At 35.5% G+C, this 27,461-nt stretch overlaps 1 protein-coding gene across 1 annotated transcript in view; it reads right to left on the bottom strand.

Moving 5' to 3' along the window:
• The window catches only part of LOC112965847 (zeta-sarcoglycan-like), a gene marked incomplete at its 5' end in the record, with an annotated part of 52,433 nt that extends 25,217 nt beyond the window's left edge, over positions 1 to 27,216 (bottom strand). Inside the window, one exon of the mRNA XM_026065260.1 lies at positions 27,094 to 27,216. Coding sequence (XP_025921045.1) covers positions 27,094 to 27,216 — 123 coding nt within the window. The remainder of the gene's footprint in view (positions 1 to 27,093) is intronic.
• Positions 27,217 to 27,461: the final 245 nt, after the last annotated feature.

The raw sequence follows: 27,461 nt of genomic DNA, 5'->3' as shown, positions 1-27,461 counted from the left end.
CATGTCTATTTTTGTTTACTGCTTTTGTATAGTTCCATAATTTATTTTTGTCTTCCTCTTGTGTAAACTTACTTTAGCCTTCTTCAGAACAACAGTCATGTGCCTGTAAGCTTTTATTTTCTGTCTTTAAAGATCGTATACTGGGCAAGTGGTAATGAAACTAGAGCTATTGTGGGAAAGATTTTTCACTGGAGAATTGATAGTAAAGAAGAAAGAACCGAATGATAAAGATACATCTAAAACAGATAAAGTATTTACCTTCTATCACTAAAAATAAGATTGAAGAAACTGTCTGAGATAATTATAGTTGATTACTGCATATTCTGGGATTGCTCTATTTCAAGGACAGAAAGCTTTCTTGTGTTTTGAGCCCTGTATTTTGTGTAAAATTAAAAATATACCTGTGCAAAAAGTGGTCAACACAAGAGATGCATCACTTCAATTGTTTCAATATTTTAAATACAATACAGTTTTTAAATATTTCACAAGTATTTTTAGATATTTTAGAGATGAAAGCAAAACCAGGCTATAGAATGTTTAATTTATACTACCATTTTACAGCTTTAAAGAGAAAATGTGCTGAACACGAATCCCTACGAATTCCCAACAAAACTAACTAATCATCAGATTAAATTAATATGTTAAAAAGTCATCACKGTTAGTCTTCTAAACTCTATTTTCATAAAAAACAAAACAACCCCCCCCCMCACACACACACATACACGCTTCTAGTCAGTGTAAAGTACTGGACTGGTATGGAGTACCCAAGGGAGGAAGAGGGGATTTCTGAGGGTAGCAAGTAATATCCTTGTTTTTTATGTCCAGGAACCTATAAACACTACAAATGTTGTAGCAGAGCATACTGAAAACAATTTCATGATTTCATTGCAACTGCTGCTTTGGAGATGTCACATGAAAACAATTGTAGGAGAAACTACTTTCTATAACTAAACTTTGCTGAGTGCTATAGAGAATTACTGGAAGGAAAAAGCAGCACATCTTTATACCTAAAGGTATTTACAGAGGTGCCAGGTGGAATCTGCTCTTGAAACCTGGTATTCCTTTGCAACTCTCCTACCTTTAAGAGACAGGAATAGCATGTCTGTAGAGCGAAAATTTCTGCAACTCAAAACGGAAATCTTACCTCTCTCTATAGTGGTATGCAAGAAATTCTAGTGGAGCTGAATACCATGCATCAGAGACTATGTTTCCAGACCCCCTTCATCTCCTTCACCAGCAAAATCAAATACTTTTAAGGCCAAGGGCTCTTTTTCATTTGTGAAAGTGGAAATGGGATTTGAAGATGTAAATAACTGAGCAGGATGGAGAACTGTCAGTCTCTCCTTATGAGAAGACCACAGATGTAACCTCTGAAAGAGCAAAATTAATGCAAAGAGGCATAAAACACTTTTGTAGTACAGGTCAGACATTAAACTCAGTCAGAAGTGCTAAAGATAATTTTAGGCAAGGACTGACAATTAAAGATAAATGACAGCTAGTTCTAAGCCAACATTAATGTTTTTTCACTTTCAGCAACATTTATTTAAAAAATGAGGTGCCATTTTTCCCTTACAAAAAAGAAATTGGGAAAGAAAGACCAAATACATGAATGAAGGGCTTTCACATGAATATAACTTGTTGAAGCAGACAGAAAATCTCAGCAGGCAGAGTTAAGAATAAGCTGATACAATTAAATAATATACAATTAAAGTGGAAAMCCCCCCCCCATATGTTCCCTTTGCTGTTTGAAGATAGAGTCCTACACATTTTTTCCTTCTTATACTCCACCAAAAGTTAAAGTGTAGCAGTTTTTGTGGTAAAGTTTTTATCTTTAAAATATGCCACACTCTCCACAAGGAAAGTTCAAGAACACCTTTCATCCCTTTTAATCTATAGTGGAAGAAAAGCAGTCACTTACAACTATCTTTCTTTTAGTAAGGAAGATGAGAAAGATCAGCCAGTCAGAATTTACTGACATGTTTCCAGCAGTAAAACAGCAGGATCAAGGAAAATGAAAAGGACTTGTATAGCAAGTAAAAGACATGGATCAGCATACTTAAAAATACATAATAGAAGAGAAACTATAGAAATGTATTTTTAATTTTTTAATTTACTATATGTAAATCTGTAGCACACTGATGGGAGGTTAGACTGTGTTGCTCAGTACTGCCTAGTAATTGTGCTACAAACACACCTCTATGTGAATAATGCATATTACACTATAAACCAGAATTCAAAGTGAAAGGCATGATTTTTTTTTTAAGGTGCATATGGGTATAATGAAAGAAATGCATTTTAGCTATTAGTTACTTACAATGTTAAAACAATTACTTTTCACAGAAATAAGACAAAAATATATTAATTGTTTTCCCTGACTTACAGAATTGTAACTAAAACCTGCTTTGAGATAGTGAAATTCTAGGCAGAGCTGAACTAATAGAAAAAAGAAGACTTGAACCTTCCAGCCCTTTCAAGTACAACTCAAAAGGAAGTAGTTAGGCAACTGAATTCAAAGGAATATGAGTTAGAATGGATAGCTATAAACAGTGAACCTTTCAGAGGAAATAAAATAGCAAGGGCATGAAGTACGTGCAAAGGATGTAAAACTGTAACTGAATAAAATTACTCTTACCTCCAGCTTCTAATAGTGGAAGAGAATGAGTTAACTACAGTAAAGACTTCACTAAGAAAGAAGCATTTGTGAAGACAAATACTGGTAGAGTTTGCTGGAGAAACCTCAGTAAGCAGCATGAGTCAGGCAAGAAGGCCAGAAGTCCAATTCCATATATACAGAGAAACCTCTTAATTCAAAGCAAATTTATAAATACCCTTAAAATGCACTTTTTTGATAAAGAACACAGCACAATCAAAGGCATCCTTTCAGTACAAGCAAAACTAATCTCATGTTCCAAAACTGTACGCTGCTGAAACTGAAAATTCAGAATTCAGAAAGACCACTGTAAACTATGCGCCTCTGCTCAATTTAGTGGTTACTGCAATTCAGCTTTTGGAAAATGACAAGTTCCATAAAAATAATGGAAGTACAGTGCTGGTGTTTGGTACTGGATTATATTTGCTTATGTATGTGAGGAAGCTTTGTCATTTATATAAAAGCAAACTATCTTTTGTTAATTTATCAGTTAGCTCACAGAATAACACTGGTAGATATTAGTGACTTAATAACAGACTAGCATGAAAAGACCAGCACCTGAACTTACTGATTGTAAGAGCTAATTTTTTTGCAAAAAGAATGCAGGCTAAAGAGTTAAGGTGCCAAGAATCAAAAACTAATTAATTGCTGTGAAAAATCAACCAGACGTTAGCACTGTTCTGCTCCCTCCCTTGTAACAAAACCACCTCAGATGAACTACTGACTATTTCTGGCAATGGAATTGTATCACATTCTGATGTGTACAGAATTATATAGTATTTCAGTGTCACAGGCACAGCTGAATCTTACTGCTTTGACCTTTCCCTAGGTTTTTCAGAAACGTGAAGAAACAATGTGATGAAGTACTAAGATTGTGCAAGTATTAGAATGTAATGCCAGTTTGTCCTCCGAGTTACAGAATTTAAAGAGTTCATAAAATCTTTATCATGTTTGAAGCTTGAAATTTTACCCACTGCAAATTCTTTACTAAGTTAAAACACCCACAACTTTCACAGTGAAATATGAGTAATTAATCAAGATTGCTTTACCATTGCAGGGTCCTTGAAATCATTGACTTTGTGTTCTAAAAGCTTACTTGTCATTAAAAAGCTTAATTCTTAAACCATATGCACACAGCGAACATTTCTAAGTGCCTTTGTGGGATTAGGTAGCCATTGTTCTGCACTAAGACCTTGGAAGAGCTGATCAATGTCAGACTAAAAACAGAAATATTCATCTAGCCAGATCAATAATCGTAAAAAGACCACAGAAAATGCTTGTTGTTTCTTCTTTAAAAGCCCAATTACTATGATCTATTTGGGGCTGATTAGAAACCCAAAGTAGCCAGAATGCAGCTTCTGGACCACACGTTGATTGTACAGCTCTTCAAGGCCTTCAATTTTAATAAATGCCTTGAAATGTAATTCAGCTAGGTAGCTTGGATTAAAAGAGCATAATGAAAGCAGATTTTTCCTATGGAGGTGTACCTAAATAAAATGAAATTAAATAGATTACTTTATGGAAACAAGATTGGCATGATTCCCTGGATTCCAGTCTCACGGGGTCCTTCAGCAGAATAATGACTTCAGCAGATTAAATGACTAAGGTTTAAGGTATGATATTCACGTGGCCATCCTGGAGGCATATTATAGGTAGGAAGTTGTAGTATGCCCTATCTAGATGCAGCTGTTCACTTGTAAAATAAAGCATGGACATTGAAGGCTTCAAAGGCCATTATTAAAAAGTAAATTCTGATATGAGTGATTTAGATTCATTATTCAAGGACTTCTGAGCACGACAAATGTTTGATGATTATTTTCTATATGACATCCTTACTAAATCAAAGACTAGTACTAAGGCTTTCTTTTAGATAACAGTGTGGCTTCCTCACTAAAAAAATATTTAGTCTCTCCAGTGTGATAAGTTTTGATCAAAGTGAATCCCAATTCCAAGAAATACATGTAAAGTTGCAACAGCAATATTTACCTTCTTAAACCATCTTAGCTTGTATTCAGTGCAAACATTGGAAACATCATTGTCTAATGGTGGACAGTTCAGACCCCTGCTGTATAGATATTGTAATGCAAGTGAAACTCAATTACTTCTATGTGTTTGGTTATGCATTACCTGTTTGAAGAATCATATCCAAAAACTACATTTGGCCACTGCTTTACATGTTCCTAATACACTGAAAAAGTGAATCCAGATGAGTAAAATTTGGACTGAGCATAAGAGTAATATAATTAAATTGATCATTGGAAATGGCTGTTCTAAATGGTACTTCTGGGATGAAAAAAATTCAATATATTTAAATAAAACTATTTAGAAATCATGTTAAAATTGAATATATCTTCAAAACTTGAATGAAACTGAAAAATATATAAAGATTTTACTAAGCACAAGAAGATTTTAAAAATAGTGATTTTCATAACATCTTCAACTGCTTTCCCTCAGGGTATATGAGAGATAGAGATACACATGAAGATAAAAATGATTAACAACAACAATTTTCTGCTTGAATTCATACAGTCTCCCTGAAAAGTTACAAGAGCTAGATATATGACTAGACTTAATGCTTACATTTAGATTTCACATTAAATAATTCCTAAAAATGTCATCAGTTTCTCTTCTGAGAGATATATGACAGCTTGCATTTGGATTTTACTTACAGTGGTGTAAGTGATTCTGGGTTCACATCAAAGGAACACAGAGCAGAAATTGTTCTGGCCTACATTCAAAAAAAAAAGGCATTCTAATAGCAGGGGTCATGGATTGTTTTTGTATTTAATGGATCTAAAAAGGAGACTATATTTTCATTTTGTTGTAGAAAATAACTCTAGGACTTGGAAAACACAGGCTTTAGCTCTAATGAATATTTAATCAGTTACAAAATAGAAAAACTGTTTCCTTGAAGATGAAAAACAAGTGAATCAATGAATGAGAGGACTATCAAAAAACAGTTAATAGCTTCATAGACAGGGGACTTACCTGGGATGCGGAAGAATGGGACATGAACTTGGATCTCCCAAGTATAAAATAAAAAAACCCCTTCAAGGCTAATTAAATTACCATATTATTTCATACTAAAAATCTTGACTTTTACTAAAACCAAAATGTCTTGGATTTGTATGGAATACTATCAAAAAATGTTTGAATCTCAAGGGGAAAAAAATGTAAGAATGAGAAAACAATTTCTCATGTAATTTCAAAGCAGTCAGTGATAATTTCCCATTTCGATGCTCTCTGAAAATTCTATCACCTACTGCAAAGATTACCTTAAAAAGCTGCCTATCTACATAACATAGCTAGAAATTTCTATCTAATTTGCTTCATAAAGACCTAAAATAAAAATTCACGATTAAATTTTGACAATAAAAGGATGTTTGCCCATGGGTTACATATTCCATAATTAAATGGCTTTATTTTCAGAAGATGTACTAAATGTGTGTTTCAAAGTCATCACAAATACATGTTGGGTAAGACTGTACATGCAATTATGTAACCAATTTGCAATTGCATAATTCAGTTATGTAATCAGAAATAAAGATGATTATATTTAACACTCACATTTAACTGGAAAATACCCAAATGTTGGATGAAGTATTAGAAATTGGTTTAAGAGCTTCTTATCAAAGTTTAAATTTGGAAGTTTACCATATTCATAGGGCCATGTCATTTTTAGCTTGGCTTTGGAAATCATATTTTCTATTCCTGGAATAAGCCTACCCCAATGTATAGAGTTACAGATCATTAAATGCAGGGACTGTGAAAGTTCTATTTCATTTTGTAAATGCAATTCATGTGATCTTGCTTAACTGCTGTTTCTGTTTGATGGCAGGACATGTGAAGAAATTCTGTATCTCAGTTACTGAAATTAGTTTAACTGGCACTGGTGAAGAAATATGATCAAACTTGTGATTCTATTTAGTGTTCCCAGACTTTGCCTGTCTCTGTTTTTTCTTAGCTCCTTCCATGTAAAAAGTGCGCAAAATGACGAAGGGTCTTTCAGGTGATCATTTTCCCATCATTTTCTACTCCTGAAAAATTATGTGCATCATGTCAACATACGTGTTGGTGCTCATAACTGTCTTCTCTTTTGGCACTTGAGCATACACCTTTAGAACTAGAATGCTTCATCTGGTGAAAGAAAGTTTCAGTTTGTATAGAAAAATGGTGCTGCTTATGGTAATTCTTAAGATCTGCCAAGCAAATTTGAAATTCTTGTGTTTAACCTGAAGGAAAATCTCATTTTAAGTTAGAGGGTTTCAGTGTTCCCAAGAAATAGAGCTGTCAGGGAGAATTCAATGTGAGACAATCTTTTAGATATCCTAAGTCCAGAATAGCCTTGAAACTATACAGTTATCCTTTAAACATGACACAAACTTTTAAAAGATGACAATAGCAAAAACAGAGAACAGGTATTGTAGAATCTTCATTTCTGGGTAGGCGGTTTACACGGCTGCACTGATCTCACATTTTTAGTTTTTTTCAAGTGTGTAAAAGCCAAAAATCTCCTTGGGAAATATAGAAAAGGGACACAGATAGCAGGAACCTGATAAACCTATGAAGCTGACACTTTTATTCCAAGTCATAAACAAAGTGCTTTTGCAGACACAGGATATTTTGTTTGTGTGGACTTCTTATCTCAGTCTACCTGGAAGGTACAGAACCTGGACTGTCATCTGGGAGGTCTTTGCGATCAGATCTGCATCTAGACCTTTCTCTGCAGGGAGATCACGAACAACCCACTCCTTTTTGTCCGAGGCTCTAGAACAAATTGCCAAGGTTGGGTCCAGCTGATACTTGTATATGTTGACAGTAAAAACTGGCACGTGAATTCTGTATTCCATTTACTGTCTGCCTATAGAAGTTTACAGAATTTCAAAGATATGAAAATATCAAAGATTCAAATTCTATGATGCCCGGATCTAAGAGATTTTTGTATTTTTTGGTGCCTCTATCTTCCCTTATAAATCTACTTTTCTGAGCACTGGCACTATCTACTAAAAAGCAAGGTTTTGTTTTCTAAGGTAGGAATTTCATACACCCAGTCTCAAGATTTTGGAATATACTCTGCAGAATGTGAATGCGACTCCAAATGTCATCATTTTGTGGCTCACATATAACAAACACAAACTTTGGTTCTTAACCATCTCTTAAGAGAGCTCAGAACAGAGATTGGCTGTATAGAACATACCAAGGGGTGTTTTTCAAAGGAAGCTTCCTTGTGAGAACATGCACTTTACTTCTATTCACGACTTTGCCATTACTGTAGCCACAAAGCATTAGTGTTATTACCCAGATTTTTGAAAAAGCTCTACTCTAGCATGTGTACTGCACTGGAATTAGCATGTAGTCGTCAAACATTTAGATAAATTCATGCGTGAATCCAGTAGAGGGCACTAAAACACATACTTATAAAAAGGTCCATCACATGAGTATATAGTATGTATTAAAAGTGTCACTGTAAAAATGCCTTCAAATATCATTGAGTTCAAGAAGAAATTAAAAGGTGAGAAGAAACCCTAAATTTCTACAATGCTGAAATGGAGATGCATTGATATAATACCCTTGGCTGCCTAATAGCCTAAAATGAAACAAAGATTTTAGCAACTTCAATTATTGAAAGTCATAAATTTTATGCARAATTGAGAAATTAAATGAAGCTATAATATCAGTTCATCACCAGATTGTTAAAAAGTTTCTATTTGATATTACCACTACTTAATTATCACCTATTCTGACTGTCTTTTTATTCCTGCTCTTTATTAATGTTCTGGTTTTCTCTGATGTCTAGAAATAAATTACACAAATGAGTACAGCACGTTCAAACCTGGCATTACTACAGTGCAAAAGGGAGAATGGCTTATTTAGGTAAGTCTTTACTGCACTCTTAAATGGAAATTGTAAAGCTGTGAGAGAAAGGGTAAATGTACAGCAGTAATTTTGCCACTTAAGAATATCCCCACCTTCAAGTCAGCACAGCAGTGAAGCAAGCCTCTTAGTTTAGGAACAAGTGGAAGCAGTTGTATTTCAAAGCAAATAACTGCAGTGACTGTAAACTAGCAATGATCATGTAAGCAAAAGTGTGCCTATCTGTGATATGTATTAATTACAGGAATAATAGCATATTGCCTGCAGTAAAGGAGAAAATATGTTAGCATATTGCAATATGCTAAGGTTGGCCAAAATACAAGTCTTTTGCCAAAGTAAGACTCAAAGGCTCTTGCAGGCAAGAACAAGAGAGATGCTGTATACTTTGCAGAAGCTATGGGAAGAGGATTTATAGCAGTAACTTACTGCCAGATCTACCACTCCATTTTCAAGGTGGGACTAAGCTGGTCACAGAATAATTTTTCAACTCTGGTCTCAAGAATCCCTCCTATGTCACCAAGGAGCACTATAGGGAATCAGATTACAACCAAAATTTAGATTACCCAGCAAACCTTGGAACAGTCTGGCTCTGCTGTGAGTCATGTGGCACAACCCTAGACTAGGCTGTCTCTCATACTGTGCGTGAGGCACAAGCAGTCACTTGTCACAAAAGCCACAGTCTGGGCACTGCTGCAATATACCTATTGTAAAATCACTGTAAGACTTCTTAGATTTAAGCATTTTCCATTGCATTGCTACATCCTAAGGAGTGTCAGGCTAAAATTACCCCAAGAAGGCATCAAAACTGTGTGTGATCAGAAGCCTGGAAAAAAGGGTCAGTTCATGTCCTCTCAGATACTCTATTGCATTATATTCTGGCACTTTCAGAACAGAATACTGAACACTGGCTACCGGCATTGCCAGGTCTAGGAAACAGAACATCTTGCAATTTGACAGTTGTCTTGAAATTGCATTTTATGCCACACCATTTTAAAGCTACAATTACAGAAAGAATATATTTCCTATACCCCAGTTATCAACAAAGGACCTTACTGGGTTCAGAGACAGGTCTAGAGACATAAAAGAAAACCTGGGTTATTTTCTGTTCTTCAGATCAACTCTAAGAGATTTTTCTCTGTGCTATCCAGTTAACAAATTACTATGATGCTTAGTGATTCAGGCTTTTAACTTTCGCTAAAGAGATTCTTATTTGGAAAGACCTTTGTCCTTACATTCTTAAACCTTTCAAAAGGATATATTTCTTTTAAGTTCAATCCCCCTGTTCCTTAACTCTCCCTCTGCCCTCCAGACGCCTTAGTACTATAGGTAATGTTTTGTGTTTTTCAGCAGGATACTCCCTCTGACCATTTCCTTGTTTTGTCTTAAAGTTCCTTTTCTTATCTATCCTAATTCTCACATCATGCTTTGTAAAAACAAAATAGTTTTGAGTTACTATTAGTTTTGCTGTCATGAAGAAAAAAAAAAAGAGTCTACTTCCATTAAAACCTTAAATTCAAAAACACTAATTGGTCTTTTGCTTTCATCCTAAACCTAAATACGAACTGGGGAGACAATGCCAAGAATTACAGTAAGAAGAAGAAAAAATTGTAACTATTAAAAACCTGAAACAATCTTGACAGCTCAAAGATGAAGCCACGCTTGTTGATAAATGCTCTCTCTGCACAGTATGCTTTAGCTGTTGGGTTTTCTCTACTCCATACTGAGAGTGTAAAAACAGATTTAAAAAAAGCAGTCCATCATTTGGTAATGCCACTAAGATACAATAGCAGAAAATAATGCAGCTGGTTTTCTCAATAGGAAAATAAATATTTAAAAAGAGATTTTTCCCTTCAATGTTTAGTGAGAAAAGACAGCGATATTGATATAAACCCTTTCAGATGTAACTACTAACCCCACCTCACGCTTTTGGCTATAAATCAGGAAAAGGATTTTTTAAGTGAGCCTAGCACTCTGCTGCCTCTGCTTTTCTACTTGGTTGAGCTTGGGTCCATCTTGTGGCTGGGCATGTGGTAGCCAGGTACTTCGAAAGCTTTATGCACTGCTGTATCGCAGCCTTTGACCACCGCAACATACTTGCTTTGTGGAAAGTGATGTAGATAAGGAACATGAAAAAGCTATATTTCTAGTTACACTGTAAGTGATGTAACCTATAATATATGCTGTCACTTCTATCACACTTTATATATCAGATTGGTTTAGAACGATCATGACTTAAGGGAAAAGTCTTCATTTGAGCTAAATGACATTTTAGCATTTGAAAAGGAGAAAGGCTGCCTAGAAGATTTGAAAGGCATTTGTGTGTGCATGCTTAGATCTATGATTTACAGCACTTTTTTTCTAGAATGCTTGCAGAATAGATTTCAAATGCTTTACAAACCTGCTATTAGCTTCAATGAAAACTGAAGTTCAGACATACCTAGATATTTGCCAAAGAGCAGTTCCTACAAAACTGAACAATAGTCTTTTCTAAGTTGGAACACCTAGACAAACACATCCCACTATACCCACTACTGATATTACTAGTAATATTACTATATTACTGTTGATAAGATCAATACAAGTGTCCCTTCATATATCAAAACACTAAAGTTGATAGTACACATATGCAGTTTATCCAGGAAAGTAACATATACCAACAGGAAACATTGATGCATAGGTTTTAGTGTGTGCTAATAACTATGGTATGATGATTTCTGAAAGGTGAGCTGTCTAGTTGCTTTACCTGGCTGGAGCTTGTTCTTCCTACTCCTACTTGTTGTAATGAAGTGTGCTTATTCATGCAGTGTTCTCATCTTCCTTTCACTCTATAAAACCTTACTTAAAAGTGCAGTTGAAAACACATACCAAAGTGACTATCTTCCACAACAGAAGTATGGGAAACACACAGTGCAAATAGGAAACATACACAGAAGGAAATAAAGGGCACATGTCTGTATGATTCCTTTTTACGGCCAAAATAAATTATTTTCATTTTCTATTCAGTAAGATGAAAGGGTAGCTGTATAATATTGTTTGAGAATGTCAATGTGGTTAACCATGGATGCTTTAGTTTGCCAAGATATCATCAAAAACAACCACATTTGTGTGTGTTCTTCTATTCATACAGTTCTAATGCCATTTTGTGAATCCTGTGAAATGGCAATGTTTTATAGTGTTGATTTGTGTTTGAAATCACTGCAGTTTGGCACTGACTTTGCTCAGTATCCTATCTAGAAATGCCCACCTCATCAAAGCATATAGTTTGGAGCATCATACTTGATTATGACAGGATTTGCCAAATGGTACCAAAAAGTCTGCATTGCTAAATTAGCACTGATCTCCTAGGTTTAGAGTGAAATATTCCAAAACTCTGTACATTATTTCAAGTAAAAAAAAAAAGTTAATATAGCCTGAGAGGAGACCACTCAAAGAAAAAATATACAATATCAATTGTATACTGTGTTATGCACAATTTTACAGTATGAAATAGTAAACTAAAAAGAATAAAGATTTAACACTTTTGGAAGAAAAAATAAAAATTAGAAATGACACTCAATGAAACTAATGAAAATGACATTTAGAAATGTATTGGGCATAAAATATATACTAGTGAAAGTAGATTCATTTAAGCACGGAAGTAAAAGATAAATTTTCCCCAAGGAATTTAAATACTGAATAGGAAAAGGTCCTTACTAAATTATTTATAAATTAATAAATAATGGGGATAATAATTAGTGCAAAAGGAAAACCAAGTGATTCAATAAAAAGCTGACTGTCCAAGATCCTAAGAACAATTTATTACTCCAGTCTTGCAAAGCTTTTCATTGTATGCATTAGCTTCAGTGGCACAACTCACAGGACCAAAATTCAAGCACACATTTAAGTGCTTTGTAGGACTAAGGCCAGAATGCTTGGCTTTTCGCCATGCAAATTCAAATTCAGGAAGTGGACAATGTAGCTCTGGAAAATATGTACTCAAATCAATGAGGCAACTAAAATGACTCATCATGGGTGAGAAAATGTGTATTTTAACGATCGATAGCATTAATAGCTGCTTTCAGAAAGACAGAAGAGGAACTGTGAAAATACTAACTTCTTTATTCATGTGTCCAGCATAACTACTGTGCTTTGGTGAACTTAAGTGTCAATATTTAGTTTATTCTTTCAGGGTTCATTCCAGTCCCTATTCAGTTAAAAGGCAAACTTTACATTGATTTCAGGCTCTAAGATAACAGTTTCAGCTGACGGGGATTGGCAAGGACAGAGAAGAAGCATCACCTGTTTTATATTTCCTTTCAGCAGACTTCTAAAGAATGAATTTACTGACAAGAATGTTTGTTATAGCAATGTTTTGAAAACGAGTATGGCAAAATACATGTTGGGTTTTGAATTATAAGTTTTGCACAGGCAATTGGATTCCAAGGATTAAGCTTATCCAATAATGAAACAAACATACTTCTCATGTACATCAAAACAGCCTGGATTTCAATCCTAACAAGTCACAACATAGTAATCATGACTAAAGCACAGATCAGGAATTATTCACTAAAATTCAAGCACAACTAAATACAAGAGAAATTCAATTTGTTCACAGATGTTTCACAAATGGAAACTCATACACTTCTGCAGTAGAACACAACTTTTAGGAAGTATATTAGTTCTGTTGCTAGAAACTTGTCTAAGCCTGGTGATATTTGTACATTTGGAGGGTCTAGGCTATCAGAGGACCTTAGATCAATTCCATGACTATAAAATCACTGTCACTGAAATGTTCATCTCATCTGGACCTAATTATAATAACCAGGTGACACCCAAACCTAGGAATTAGACTCTAAGAAAGAGTGAAGAGGAAGAAAGAGATGAATTCCTTAAAGAAAGTGACTAGCTGAGGTCTGAAGCAGTTGACAGGGACAGAAGTCACAAGGAGGATATGCTAGCTCTGATCTGGGAAGTCCACATGAAGAGCTTCAGGGATTGCTTATAAGAGAGGACAAAGTAGGAGAGGAAGATTTACCGTGGATGTGTTTCTGAGCCAAACATATTTTATCTGGTATAAACACATTATCACATAGCTGAATCCAACCTAATAAGCTCTGCTGAGAGTCAGGACAAATTCAATCAGACTATGAGCTATATTGGTGCAATTACCCATTTCAAGACTACCCATGCTGGGTTGTGTCTAGATAGAATTCAAGCAATGGGAAAACTTGTTTGCATCCACATGCAATATACTCTTTAGACTTACCTTGAGATGCTTGTCTGATGATTGGATCTCTGAGAGATCTCCCCCTGGAGAAGTGCCTGCTGGGAAAAACTGATTTGGCTGGTAGACAGAAGACTTTGAAGAACAGGAGTGGTAGCAGGTAATGAAGTTCTACTCTACTTAATCCCAGAGATTTGTGCTCATCTTAATGAGATCTTTCCTAACAAACAAAAGCATTTTCAGGGTAAAGAAATAAAGCTGTAAATAACAGCAATGGTCAACCTGTGGCTGGTCAACAGCCATGTGGGAGGGATGAGAACTCGAAAGGACTATGCTGGACTAAGCCAGAGCAAAGGAATTACATATATATGAAGAAGTGCAGACAGTAGAGCTGGTACATTTCTTGCGTATCCCAGGAAATGTATACTGAAAGGCATGAGAGAAAGCCAAGAAAACAGGAACAGGTTCTGTAGCTCCATGGCTGTACAGACACTGCTGGATCCTGCTTAATGCAGGATGCGTGTCCTTACTGCTACAGCAGAAGGATAGTCCAACTATAAACAAAACTGCAGTGAAGAGGACTGCATCTAACACATTTTGGAAAGAACTATCCTCATGCAAATTTCTACCAAAATTCTGACTCTTCTGGTAGTGTTGTATATAAAACAATAACAATAATTAGCATCCTCTAGACACTACTGAAACCTGACTGACCTTGTTAAATGGTCTGTGTCCCTAATCTAGCCTTGTTAAGTGTGTTTTACGTTAAAAAAGATATATGTTTTCATTTTAAAATCATGTAATCTACTAATTTTACATTTTAGTTCTTAGTAAATAATATGGACACACCACCTATCATCTTTAAAGGGTTACCCCACAAAAACACACTTGGTCCTTATGCTAGGAAGCTCTTTACAATTTCTTGTACAAAGGCATGTGTGATGCAGTTCCTTTGGTAACTGACTGCTCTGATAACTAAAAGCTCAAAAAAGCCCAAAATATTAGTTAGTAGTGAAGCATTAAAGTGCAATAATAAATAAATATTATGAAGCATTTAGAATTATTTAAAATAATAAAAATTGATTACATGTGAATCATAAAACTGCATATAACATTTAAAATTAATTTGGAGATTATTTTTAAACAAATAGAAACTTGTGAGATGTGTGCTCGTCTATAATAGTGACAGCTGCAAATAGTAGCACATCACTTCTAGGCTCAGAAAGAAGGAATTTTATTGAATTTACATTAGTTGGCTTGTGACTTGAGATAAAAAGAAAATATCTGATCTCCTCTAAGGCTCATTCCGTGTTGCGATCATTAAGTTCAAAACCAAATCAGGATCAACCATCTCATTCTCAGCAGATGTTGGCCTAATTTGTTCCATAGAACAAAATGATAGAAATTCTATACAGCCAATCTATTCTAGTGTTTCACTATTCTTTTCATTAAAAAGTCTTTTTTTTTACTGATGGAAAGCATCCCCTGTTTTTCAAAAGCATTTCTCAAGGCCTCAAGACTGTTATCGTATTCCCTTTAATATTCTTTTCTTCAAGCTAAACAGCACCATCTTTTTCTCTCTTCCCTCGGAGCTCGTGATTCTTGACAGCTAATCAGTCTTATGGCTCCAGATTCTCCCAGTTGTTTACTGAACAGTGGTACACCAAACTGGACAAAGTGCTTCAGACAGGACCTTGCCAGCTTTACTAGAGCAGATTTGCAGGCTCTACTCCTGTTTAGGTGCTCCAGCATGACATTTGTCTTTCTTGCATCACATGACACCATTAATTCAGCTTGTGATCCAAAATCCTTCATAACTCATTTTCTGAAGACTCCTGTGAGTCTTACTTATAAATGCTCTGAGGTTTTAAAATTGATTTCTTGAAGTCAGTTGATTTTGCTTTGCTGTTGTCTTTTCCCAGAACTTACAAAGAGTGGATGTTCCCACTACTTGATGGTTGCTCTTTCACAAATTTCCTTCACCTTTACATTCTCAATTAGTTCCTCCCCACTGATCAGCAACTCTCCTTAATTTTTCTACACTGTGTCATCCTTCTAATCCATAAATCTGCACAGTCTGCATTTTGATCTATATTTTTCCCAACCAATGTCTGTGTCTGTAGTTAAAACAAATAAGAAGCACCCAAGCATTTCAAAGCACTATCACCAAATCCTGTGAATCAGATTATTCTTTTTGTTCATATAAAGCCTCATCTATATGTTATCTTTTTGGTTTGGTGGTCGATATTATCACCTATGCTCTTTGTCCTTTCATCATTACCCATGAGGTCCAAATCCATCAGAATTCTCTCGGATCAGTTATACGTTCTTTAGATACATCCATTCCTGCTTGATTATTGAGATTTTTTGCTTTATCCTCTTTTTATGAAATGATTTCTACCACATGTAATTTCATTTATTTTATAGAATTTATGTTGATTTCTGCCACTCTTCCTTCTGGAATTCATGTTTCCCATTCCGAATTGTTATACACTTGTTCATGTATACATCTGTACTTTCTGAACATTGTGCAAAGCCATACTGTTCTATATGTTTAATTCAAATGTAACGGCTCATATATATTGATTATGTTTTTAGAGCCAAAACGATGGCTCATTATGCTTGTGTCTTGATGTGCTGAATTTAATGCTGTCAGAAACTGTGAAATGTAAACTCATCATTAGCCATGATGAGGATAGGAATTTAAATTCACAATGTAGGCTGAAGGCTGCAGGCCATATGTTTGTTGGCGATATAATTTTTTTTCTGTACTGGCTTCCTATGGGTGAAATTATTCCTAGCTTATAGCAGTCTGCCATGAATAAGCTTTGAGATGTATTGCACAGCATAAATGATTTGAATCTACATTTTTTTTCCACAGCTTTGCCTGCATACCTGCTTTATAAATAGATCTACGGATAATAACAAAGTCCACAATGCTACTGTTGGAAAGCTGCTAACTTCTCCTCTGAGTACAGCCTTGTTTCAAATTGTCATTGCCATGGACTTAAACAGCATCCTCCTGTGAAGAATACTTGAATAATGTGATGCAACGTGTTGTATCCAAAGCCAGAAATACAAATTACAGACTACTCTGTTACCTATTCATTTTTCACATCATTTCCATCTCAGAAACATTTTCTGTTTTCATCTATTCATTTTATTGGAGCCATGTTTTCTATATATTTAGAGAAAAAAGGAGAGAGAGTTACAGCAAAAAAAAAACCCTCTATAATACCACATTTTGAACATTTAAAGTAAAAACAAAAATACAGTTAAACTTTGAAGGCAGAATCATGTGCTTATTCAACAGCAGAAAGCTATCAATATTCTCTATTTACATCTTCATTTAAAAATCAGTTTAGATTTCTATGTTTTTGCTATTTTCTACCTAAATTTAGAGTCAAGAACTTCCAGTCCATTCACTTTATCACATAAATATTGGAAATATGTTCTATTTCATGAAGTATTCTTGTATAACCTCACCTTCCAGTGTATGGCTACTAAATACATTAGCTTGTACTGAAAGTTAGGTAAAAACTTTGCCTTAAGGTTGGATAAAACCAAAAAAGTCACCCTGTAGTGGCTTCAGATAGAATTTAGAGAAACTAGTGTACACATCTGACACATATATGACTTTGCAACTACTCACAGTAACTGGTGCCAATACATATTATTTGGAAAAGTCAGATGCCTGTGATATTTCTTAAAATATAATAGTTTTCCTCCTATTATTCTGAAGACTTTACAAATTGGAATCCAAATGATCTCATCTTCTCATCACATCTTCTCAGCATTTAACTAGAATATTGTTCTAGGACAAAGCAAAATACTTTTGGCCTATAGTATCATCATTATCTGACAGGTATTTAAAGTCAAACACTCTTTTTACTGAACCCAAATCCTATAGTATTTTGCAGCCTGACCTTATCTCCAACAATAGAATTTTGTTTCCAGGCAGAAATAAATCACAAGCAAGTATTTTGAGGGGAAAAAAAAGAAAGTAGCAATGCTGGAGCTCCTTTATGATTCACCTTTCCTTCCTGTGAGTAGCTATATCTTAAAAATAGAGATGGATCTGACTGCTGTAATTTAAATGTGCATTTTCAAATCTGCCGAAGCCTGAGGGCATGCAAGTGTCAGGCTTAGCTCAGTTTTTTAAGAGTCAGAATTTCACTATAAAATCTGAATCCAATTCATATCAAGTTCCTACATCAAAACACTCTAAATGCTTAGTGTGTGTTTACAAATACATTTGCTTCATTTCTTTTAAGATTTATCTCAGCTTACTAATAATGCAACAATTTTCCACTGGGCATTAACCCTTAAATAAGCCATGTGGAATTGCCTGATATCACACCATGCAGACCCATGAAAACTAGAATTGCTTTAAGTTGCAACCCCCGACTCTGACACAGTCCTTCAACTGGGAATTGGGAATATGATGCAGATTTTGGAATTTCTAGTAGTTTTTCCTAAAAATATTTGCAAATATCCAATACCTTAATCTTGGTGTCAAAGATTTAACCTGAAAAACAGATTCAACCAAAATGTTAAAATCAGTCTCTTGATCAATACTGCCCTGTACCAGAGCACAGCAAATAACCTCTTCACTAACTTTGGGATGCTGCTGGCTATGTTCTGCAAAGGAACAGCTCAGACGAGTAGAGAATCAGTTCAAAAACATAACTCCTTTTTAACAGAATTAAACAGGTTACAGCCCACAAGAGAAAAGGATTATTTTTCTCTATACAAGTATCAGAAGTGTGCAGTTTTGCTCTTTTTTCTTCCTTTTCCTTACTTCTTCCTGAGTGTATGCCATCTCTATGTTTCTGCTACAGAAAACAGCCTTGTTGAGAATTTTTCAGTGGAAAGACTGTAGAAAATGGAATGTAGTGTCCTGGGCTGGCAGGACTGCTTGCACGTTTGTCTCCTTTTGGGTCTACTCCCTTTTCAGAGAAACTTCTTTTATCAAGTTTCTTTCTCTTTAAATACATTCCTGAGCCCAATCACTATGGTCCTCAGCATCCTTTTGTTACAATGCCAAAATCAAAATCTTTTGCAAATAAACTGTTTTTATCCTTGGACCAATGGTGTCCTCCAGCAACAAACATAATCATCTGCAGGCTGATGTAAGTCCACACTGGACTTACATCTGAGCTGGATGGGTGCATTGCATCCTTGAACTAGAAGACATAATTCAATGTATCTGTGCAACGACCTGAGTAAGAGGTTTATTCGTTCAGGCTCATCATTTTAACCTGCCTACAAAACTTCTAGTTCAGCGATAGCTTGGAGCTCCCATATATATGCTCGTGATCAATCATACAGTTGCATTTCAAGAGGAATGCTCTGAAAGGGTGCTCTGTTGTGAAGTGGTCAGAGTCCTGCAATAATAACTTCCATTCAGAGCTCTCATACAGAAAAGTCCTGACACTAAGTAATTCCTTGATATCCAAATAATCTTCTCAGAAATCCTATTCATTCAGTACATTTTGGGGTACAGATTACTGTACTTCTTTGGGAGAACGCACAGAAATTCTATATATGGAAAGTGGTGTTTTTATTATTCATAGATGACAATGTAGGAATCCTGTTTCATTCAGTATTCAGGATCCTGAGAGCCTGGCATACCTACTCAAAGGTTTAACTTTTTACTACCACTTCAAATACAACATTTTTATTGGTGACACCTATGATTTGGCTGAGTAAGTCAGATTAAAGTGATTAAGTGCTTCCCTCCATCTTGTGCCACCTCACCCTCCAAATTCCATCTATCTTGAATGACAGTCCACCAACTGAACATGGCAAATCCAAGATCTTCTTTCACATTTGTACTGAAATTCATAGTCTGCCTCTGAAGACACTAGATATATTTCTACTGTCATAACAACATATATCAAATAATCATTTATTTCTCTATATTTCAGTAGTTGTTATAAATGTTTCATTTCTACTCTTTCAACCTAATTTGTAATTCAGAGATATTCCTCATTTCCTCATATTTCTGTCATATTTCCTTTTTATATTCATAAGCCATATTTCTACTTTATCATTTCATTTTAACTACTCTAGAAGACCTTTATATATTATTTTCAATTACCTGCAAACTCACAGTCCTACAACATAATCTCAAAATCAAAACTGAGTTACTGATGCACTTCTGTGCATGTTAATTCTGAATATTATTCGTATATTAATATGGAGACATCTACTGAAGTTTCCTTGATTCATCAAGGCTCTGATCTTTCATCCAGGGAAGCAAATGGCTTTGATCAAAGCCATCTGGACCCATTAAAGAATATAACATACTGTAACCAAAAAGATACTTGCAGCCCTTCACAGATTTTTCTGCCTGACTCTGCTCTAGTGTCAAAGTAGACTTGACCTACCCCTGTCCTGCTATTAATCTGAGAAGGCTGAAGCATGCCTTCTTCTGTCCTTCTCTTAATTCATCCTTTTATGTGACGTCACTATTTGACAAGGAGGAAGGTTCATAGGTGGTCATTTTGGTCTTCAAAGTTTCTATGCCTCTTTTTTTGTTTCTCCTACTGCTGCTAGCCACCATGTCCAAGCCTTATGACAATAACAATTCCCATGAATAGATGAATTACCATGTTTGAAATACGGAAACAAAGTGATCTTCACCTAATTGTATCAATTCATATAGTAGAGACATGGAGGTCCATATACCTGAAAATTTTTCTGTCTCAAAAAATGAAGTTAGCTTAACACTATAGAACCATACTAAAGCCTCAGTAAAACATTAACTGATAAGTTTTTATTAGCTTCTTATTTATTGTAGAGCAAAAATATTACTGATAAAATATTTAATTATCATCATAATAAAATGCAGTTTCATCCAGAAAGGACTTGGGTCCTGTGCTAAAACAGATCACTCAGACATATAGCAATAAGGGATGCAGGAAAGTAAGACAGCAGCTAAGAAAATAACACAAAACAAAATGAATTACTTCTCTAAAAGGTGAATAATATTTTCTAGACAATCTAGACTGGATTATGGAAAAAAGTGATACAGTTTGTTTGCTGCATCTATAAAACATAACTGGATTTGACTGTAGAACAGAAATGACTTCTGTTGGAAGACCTATGTAGTTTACTTTGCAAATCAATTCTTGCCTTGCTGTTTAAAAATACAATTAATAAAAAAAACCCAACATGTGAAGGTATAACTGATTCAGAGGGAAGGTACCTAAACCCACAAGAAATCAAATTTCCTTGTTGCTTTTATTGTTTTTGGAAGGGTGAGAGGTGAAATCACAGCCAAATAAAGAGGAGCACTACAGTCAAGCCTGAGTGAAGTATATAGCCCAGAAGAATGTTTAGGAAATAATATGAGGACTGGATTGCAGTGTGTTCTCCTTCAAAATTCCTAGATAGATAAACTTTCACTACATAAAAGCAAAATGTTTGTATAATGTGTATAAATCATTCTAAGTTTAATGAAACAAAAATAAAGCTTCTGATGATGTGCCTTTAGCCTTAACTGAACAAGTCCCCTCAAATGTCAGAGGAAAGAAAACCTCAGTTATTTTGTACAAAAAAACCTAGATGTTTTGCTTAGAATATAACTAGAAGACCTCCACTTTGCTTAGTGCTTCTTATACAGCTGCTGAATACAATTTTGTTTAAAAATAAGGAAGAGGAAGAACTGTAATACCACACACATACGCTGAAAGTTTCTATAAAATGAATTACAACTTTCTGTCTTAGCAATGTCTCAGAAACGTGTACAGAGCTAGGCCTTCTTGATCTGTTTCCTCACAATTAACTGTGGCAGGCATGCAACTGAGAGACAATATATGCTGGTACTCTCACCTTCAAGAGTCACCAAATGGGTGTTTTCACATTCTGCTACAAGAATCTCTTATAAAACAGATTATATTGTAATTAACAGAAATATCAAATAAAAGCATGGGGCAGAGAACTTTGTATTAAGATTTAGATGAAAGAAGTAAAAGTCAAACAAACAAAAAAAGGACAAAAGTCAAACTCTTGCTCTGTAACTGTAGAGGGAGCGAAGGAGGACTCCATGATGCTACAGATGCCCTCCGTTCATTCACACAGGGCTATGTGGAGGGGATGGAAAAGGGTTGCACTGTGTGCAGGAGGGAACTTGGGAATCTGCCAGGAACTCAGCCACTTACCCTTGTTTCCCAGCTCCATGGCAATATGCTTATTTCCGCATGCCTTTCACTTCCTTCCCTATAAGGCTCAATGGGAAGGGCACCCAAAATAGTAAAATACCTTTGTAGAAAACTTGAAAAGGAGGTGGTTAAATTTTCAGGATTCTAAGTGAAAGCAGAGGGGAAGATGTATAACAGCATGTATAATTTGGGGGGTGAAGGCAGGAATTTGAGATTTAGTTTCTATGAATTAATCTTTATTCATGTTTTATTGGAATACTAGTCTCATCTTCCTTTTGCAGTCCCTAGGTCACCCTTAGTTTAGGGGTCAGCCAAAGAATACTCACATTTAGAATAAATTTGGATGCCTAGGCTTGGAAGTGACTTTTATTCACAGGGTTCCTAGTGACCACTCTTAGAAGTAAATTCCTTGTTTTGCAGATAGTTTACAGTTTAAGATAAAAAGAAGAAGGTGCAGCTTTACATTTGCTATAAGACTGCAAGCTCTAAGTAATGGATTGGCTTTTTTCTTTCCTCGAATGATAAAACAGAAAAGAACTAGCACAGTTAAAAGAAAAAGCAAAAGTAATGATGGAAGGAAGATTATGCAGAAGTCTAAATCAAAGCAACCAACTGACTAATTTTAAAGAGAATTTTGCAATGCGAGATTCTTAATAGGGAAATATATAGCCATAATTTCTCTAAAACACAAAACAACTTATTTCATATTTTGCTTGTCTTGAAAATATATTAATATCTGAATTTACAAGCTTGTTTCTGCTACATCTTTCTCCCTGGAATAGGCTGACTATACTAAAATTAACAAAAAAATGCTGCAAAAATAATCAACAAGAAGTTGTAAGCTTAATCTGTCAAATATGTATTAATCAAGGATTTCTTATACTACCTCACAATAGATTGCTCTTTAAAGCTCTGCGGCTTTTCCTCAAAATTCAGAAAAAGTCAGATAAAGTAAACCCCACATTGCCATAGCGATTTATATATACCCATGAAATAGGTATGCTTCAGAAAATTTAATGAATTTAATGAACCAAAATGCTAATCATTTATTAGACCCACTCACAGTGAAGTGTTTCCAAAGAGACACTATTCACAGCTAGGTAAGAAAATAAAATTAGGTTTTTGTTGTAGTACCACACTTAAATAACTAAGAGTGATAGTTTCCCCTCCAAATAAGCACAGCTTATTTTTGCTTTCTGATACTTGTTTTTCCTTCCCTTTGTTCTTCCATTACTCCTTTCCTATATTCCACCCCAAGGCACACATAGGCATGAGAAATGTACTGAAAAAAATTTCTGGTTGATGTTTGACATTATGATGCCTTGCCAGATTTCATCAGCCATATCATTTCATGCAAAGTAATGCAATCTGACTGACACAACTCACAGGGACTCATCACCTTTCATGTGTTTGCTGAAGACTTTAAAGGTATCACACAATCTTTGGACAGAATTCAAAGACCTGCTATGTAAAAGAAAGGTTTTGTTATTTTGTTTTTCCACCCAGACAGGAATTTTTTTTATGCCCCTCCCCCTCCTTGGGAGGTTTTTTTAAACTTTTCTAGAGTCTGCACTTATCACACAAATTTTAGTCTCCCCCTGGAAATCTAGGTCCAATATTTTCAGCTTTAGACTGGAGTCAATAATAAAGCATAGATGGCTCATGGATGGCTTTACTATTTGGTTGCAGTTTAGTATGTATGCTGCAAAAGGCCTTTCAGGGAAGAAATCTGGATTGTAACACTTCTAGAAAAATTCATTATTTTAGAAATATAACACTTTCCTCTTCATTCTGAAGGAGAATAATTTTCTTTTCTTACAAGACGATGGAAAGGTTAACCTAAAGGGGGCCCTAGGGATTCAAAGCATAAAATTTTGACACTTGCATTTTATATACTCATTATAATTTGTTTACTCATGAAATATGAATTCAAGATCCCCAAATGATTAGTCAGAGATTAGAAAGAATGATTTCAACTTCATTAAATTGTTTTTAAACACATACATAAGAAGACAATAATTTCCAAGTGATTTTTTAAAAAATAAATTATTCTTTCAAATTGAAATTACAAAATACCTCAACACATTTTTCTAAAGAGATGGCCCTAAATATTGGACACTAGGGCATTTTAATGGCACATACTTCATATTCAACTTCATGAACCTAAATTGAAACATTTAAAAACTGGTAAGTCCTCTAGTCTACAGGGGCTGATTTCCCTTGTGATATTTTGATTGCTGTCTAAATATTTCGTTTTCTTTCTTCTTTCTTTTTTTTTGGCTAAGAAATTCATGAAGATGTTTTGATTTCTTTTCTTTAACCCTAAAATAATTTTTCTGGTTCACTGAAAGTCTTTTCACTTAAATGCAATCCTAAATCTCTTGTTTATTTCTCATCTTAGTCACTGAACAAAAATCAATTACATGTACAAACAACCCTCGTAGTGAGATTCTCTGATGGAAGTCAACAGGTATGCAGTAATCCCTGAAAGTAAGATGAATATTCAAAGCAGCATTAACTTAGATTTTCCTAGCCTTTGCTTTGTTGGCATTTTTGTTTTTTGGGGGTACTTAGTATTAAAATATATACGATTAGGTTTTTCTCTAGAATTAAGATGAAAACCCTGTTCTTTTCACAAGGAAGAATCCTATATCCCATATTAAGCATCACTGAAACAATTTTCAGTTGTTCGTCTGTTTTCTAATCCCCCTGAAGTCAACAGGTACTTGCAGGTACAAAAGCCACTTTGAAGTTAAACACAGCTGAGCAAGGCTTTTCTTTTGAAGTCTGATAAAAAAAATTTACCATGATATCTACAACACATGATTAGATTTCCTAATAGCAGAAAATTTAATTCTCAGTGCCTTTTGTAAGATATTTTATTTTGTAACTTATGACAGATGCTTTGAAATCTGCTGGGTCAATTGTATGTTTAAGATTAACTTCCTCAGTATTTAACACTCTGACTGAGTTTGAATCCTAACAGGGGTTCAGTATGATTCTCTTTCTTCTTCTTCTCATGTTTTTCAGGTTATTCTCTTAGGTTTTATTATGGTAAAATTCTCCTAAAACTACTACCTATGAAGAATGCTGCTGACTCAACAAAACACTGGTTTCTCCCTCTCCTACACCCAATTTCAGTAAACAGATAAAGTTTATAGTATTATACTGGATACCACAGCATCACTAAACTGCCTGGGTCTAAAAGCCTTTTCTTTTGGTTTAGCGGTATTAAAAAAGAATGGTGGGCTAAAGAAAATAAACAGAGATCACATAAAAATGGAAGGGGAAGAATAGTAACAATATTATTTGCTTTTTCTGAAGGTTATGAAGGAAGTTCAGTCATGGATTGCACCTAAGCTTCCTGGGTCTAGTCAGAACTGCGTGTAAGAGAATAGCATAGGTAAAGCTATTTTAAAACTATGTTTGGTGTTACTTTGAAGTAGAACTACCTAATAATTTTTTTAAAAGGTTTATACCTGCTAACAATCACAGAATCACAGAATCATTGAGGTTGGAAGGGACCTCTGGAGATCATCTAGTCCAAACCCCCTGCTCAAGCAGGGTCACCTAGAGCACGTTGCACAGGATTGCGTCCAGGCGGGTTTTGAATATCTCCAGAGAAGGAGACTCCACCACCTCTCGGGGCAACCTGTTCCAGTGCTCTGTCACCCTCACAGGGAAGAAGTTTTTCCTCATGTTCAGATGGAAGTGTCTGTGTTTCAGTTTGTGCCCRTTGCCTCGCGTCCTGTCGCTGGGCACCACTGAAAAGAGTCTGGCTCCATCCTCTTGATACCCTCCCTTCAGATACTTGTACACATTGATAAGACCTCCTCTCAGCCTTCTCTTCTCCAGGCTGAACAGACCAGCTCTCTCAGTCTTTCCTCATAAGAGAGATGCTCCAGTCCCCTAATCATCTTTGTAGCCCTTCGCTGGACTTGCTCCAGTAGTGCCACATCCCTCTTGTACTGGGGAGCCCAGAACTGGACGCAGTACTCCAGATGTGGCCTCACCAGGGCTGAGTAGAGGGGGAGGATCACCTCCCTCGACCTGCTGGCAACACTCTTCCTGATGCACCCCAGGATACCATTGGCCTTCTTGGCCACAAGGGCACATTGCTGCCTCATGCTTAACTTGGTGTCCACCAGCACTCCCAGGTCCTTCTCTGCAGAGCTGCTTTCCAGCAGGTCAACCCCCAGCCTGTACTGGTGCATGGGGTTATTCCTCCCCAGGTGCAGGACCCTGCACTTGCCTTTGTTGAACTTCAGGAGGTTCCTCTCCGCCCACCTCTCCAGCCTATCTTAGTTTTGCAGACCAATAGGGATATCTCTTATCTTCATCATCATAAACCAGCACCATCTTATACTTTCTACACAACTGAACTTTAGAAATAGCATGTTCAGATTTCAAACTCCATAATTCCAGCACCTCTAGATATAGACTGACTTAAAGTCAGTCATTCTTGACTGTTGAAACAATTTTGCTTCAGATTTTGGATCTTATTCTAGATTATGACTGGATAGCTCAGGTCCAGCACAGGTTCAGATAAGATTTGATTAAGAAGTCAAAGCTAAAGCGTTTCCTAAAGCAAACCTAGCTAACTGACATTTAATAAGCTAACATTTTCTATTATCAAGTAAGTCATTGACATAATTTTTTTTTATTCTACAGTGACAGTAAAATAACAGTCAGAATTATTTTCTTTATTCTATTGAATACATGCTCAGGGGAAGAAAAGTTTTGAGCTAACTACATTCCAATTGAGCTTCCTAAAGTAAAGCAAGAGTACATAGTCTTAATTCACACAGAAAATAGACCTGATATTTTGAATATAGCACAACTAAACGTCATAATATATAATGGTAACTTTAATCACTGTGAAGGGTCATTGCCTAGCAAATGGCACAGGTACCATAAAACAAGGCTTTATTAATGATAACCTATGAAAAATACATCACTGTGGTAAAGGTAATTTATACCACAGTTGGTCCTGCAGAGTCTGAGCTCAAATCTGCCCACAGAGGAACACATTTGTTGTATTATGAAATATATTTTGGTTGATCAAACAATCACAATAAGATTTTTTTCATCTGCAGTGGAAAAAAAATTCATGGAAGTCTGATAGATGGGTTAATTATCTCTAAGGCTAACAAAAACACAGAGTTAATATCAATTTAGAAATCTTCTTGTTACTGTACCTGTTACTTTGAGTCTGTCAGCTCCGATGACAATCTCATCTTCATCTGCAGAAAACAGTACTTTTCCACCTTCACTTGCTCTCACTTCAAATCTCTTACACTGGGCCTCCACAGCATCAGCTCCTGAAATGAAGTGAATGGTTCAACTAATATATTTTATAGAAATGTAAGTGATCATCAACATGCAAGGAAGACCCAAAACACACAGAGTACACCAGGCTTTTATAAAATAGTTGGCTTTGTGTAAACCTGGTAGATAATTTGTATTATAAAACATTCTTAAATACATTTACAGAGTAGCTATTTCACTACTGCATATCAGAATAGAATCTAAAATACCTATAAAAAACATGTAGTTCAGTTCCAGG

This window comes from Apteryx rowi, unplaced genomic scaffold, assembly GCF_003343035.1.
Source record: "Apteryx rowi isolate R43461 unplaced genomic scaffold, aptRow1 scaffold_1021, whole genome shotgun sequence".
In the NCBI taxonomy this organism is placed as follows: domain Eukaryota; kingdom Metazoa; phylum Chordata; class Aves; order Apterygiformes; family Apterygidae; genus Apteryx; species Apteryx rowi.
Note: the sequence above shows the minus strand (reverse complement) of the source record. Positions and strands in the feature narration are given on the sequence as shown.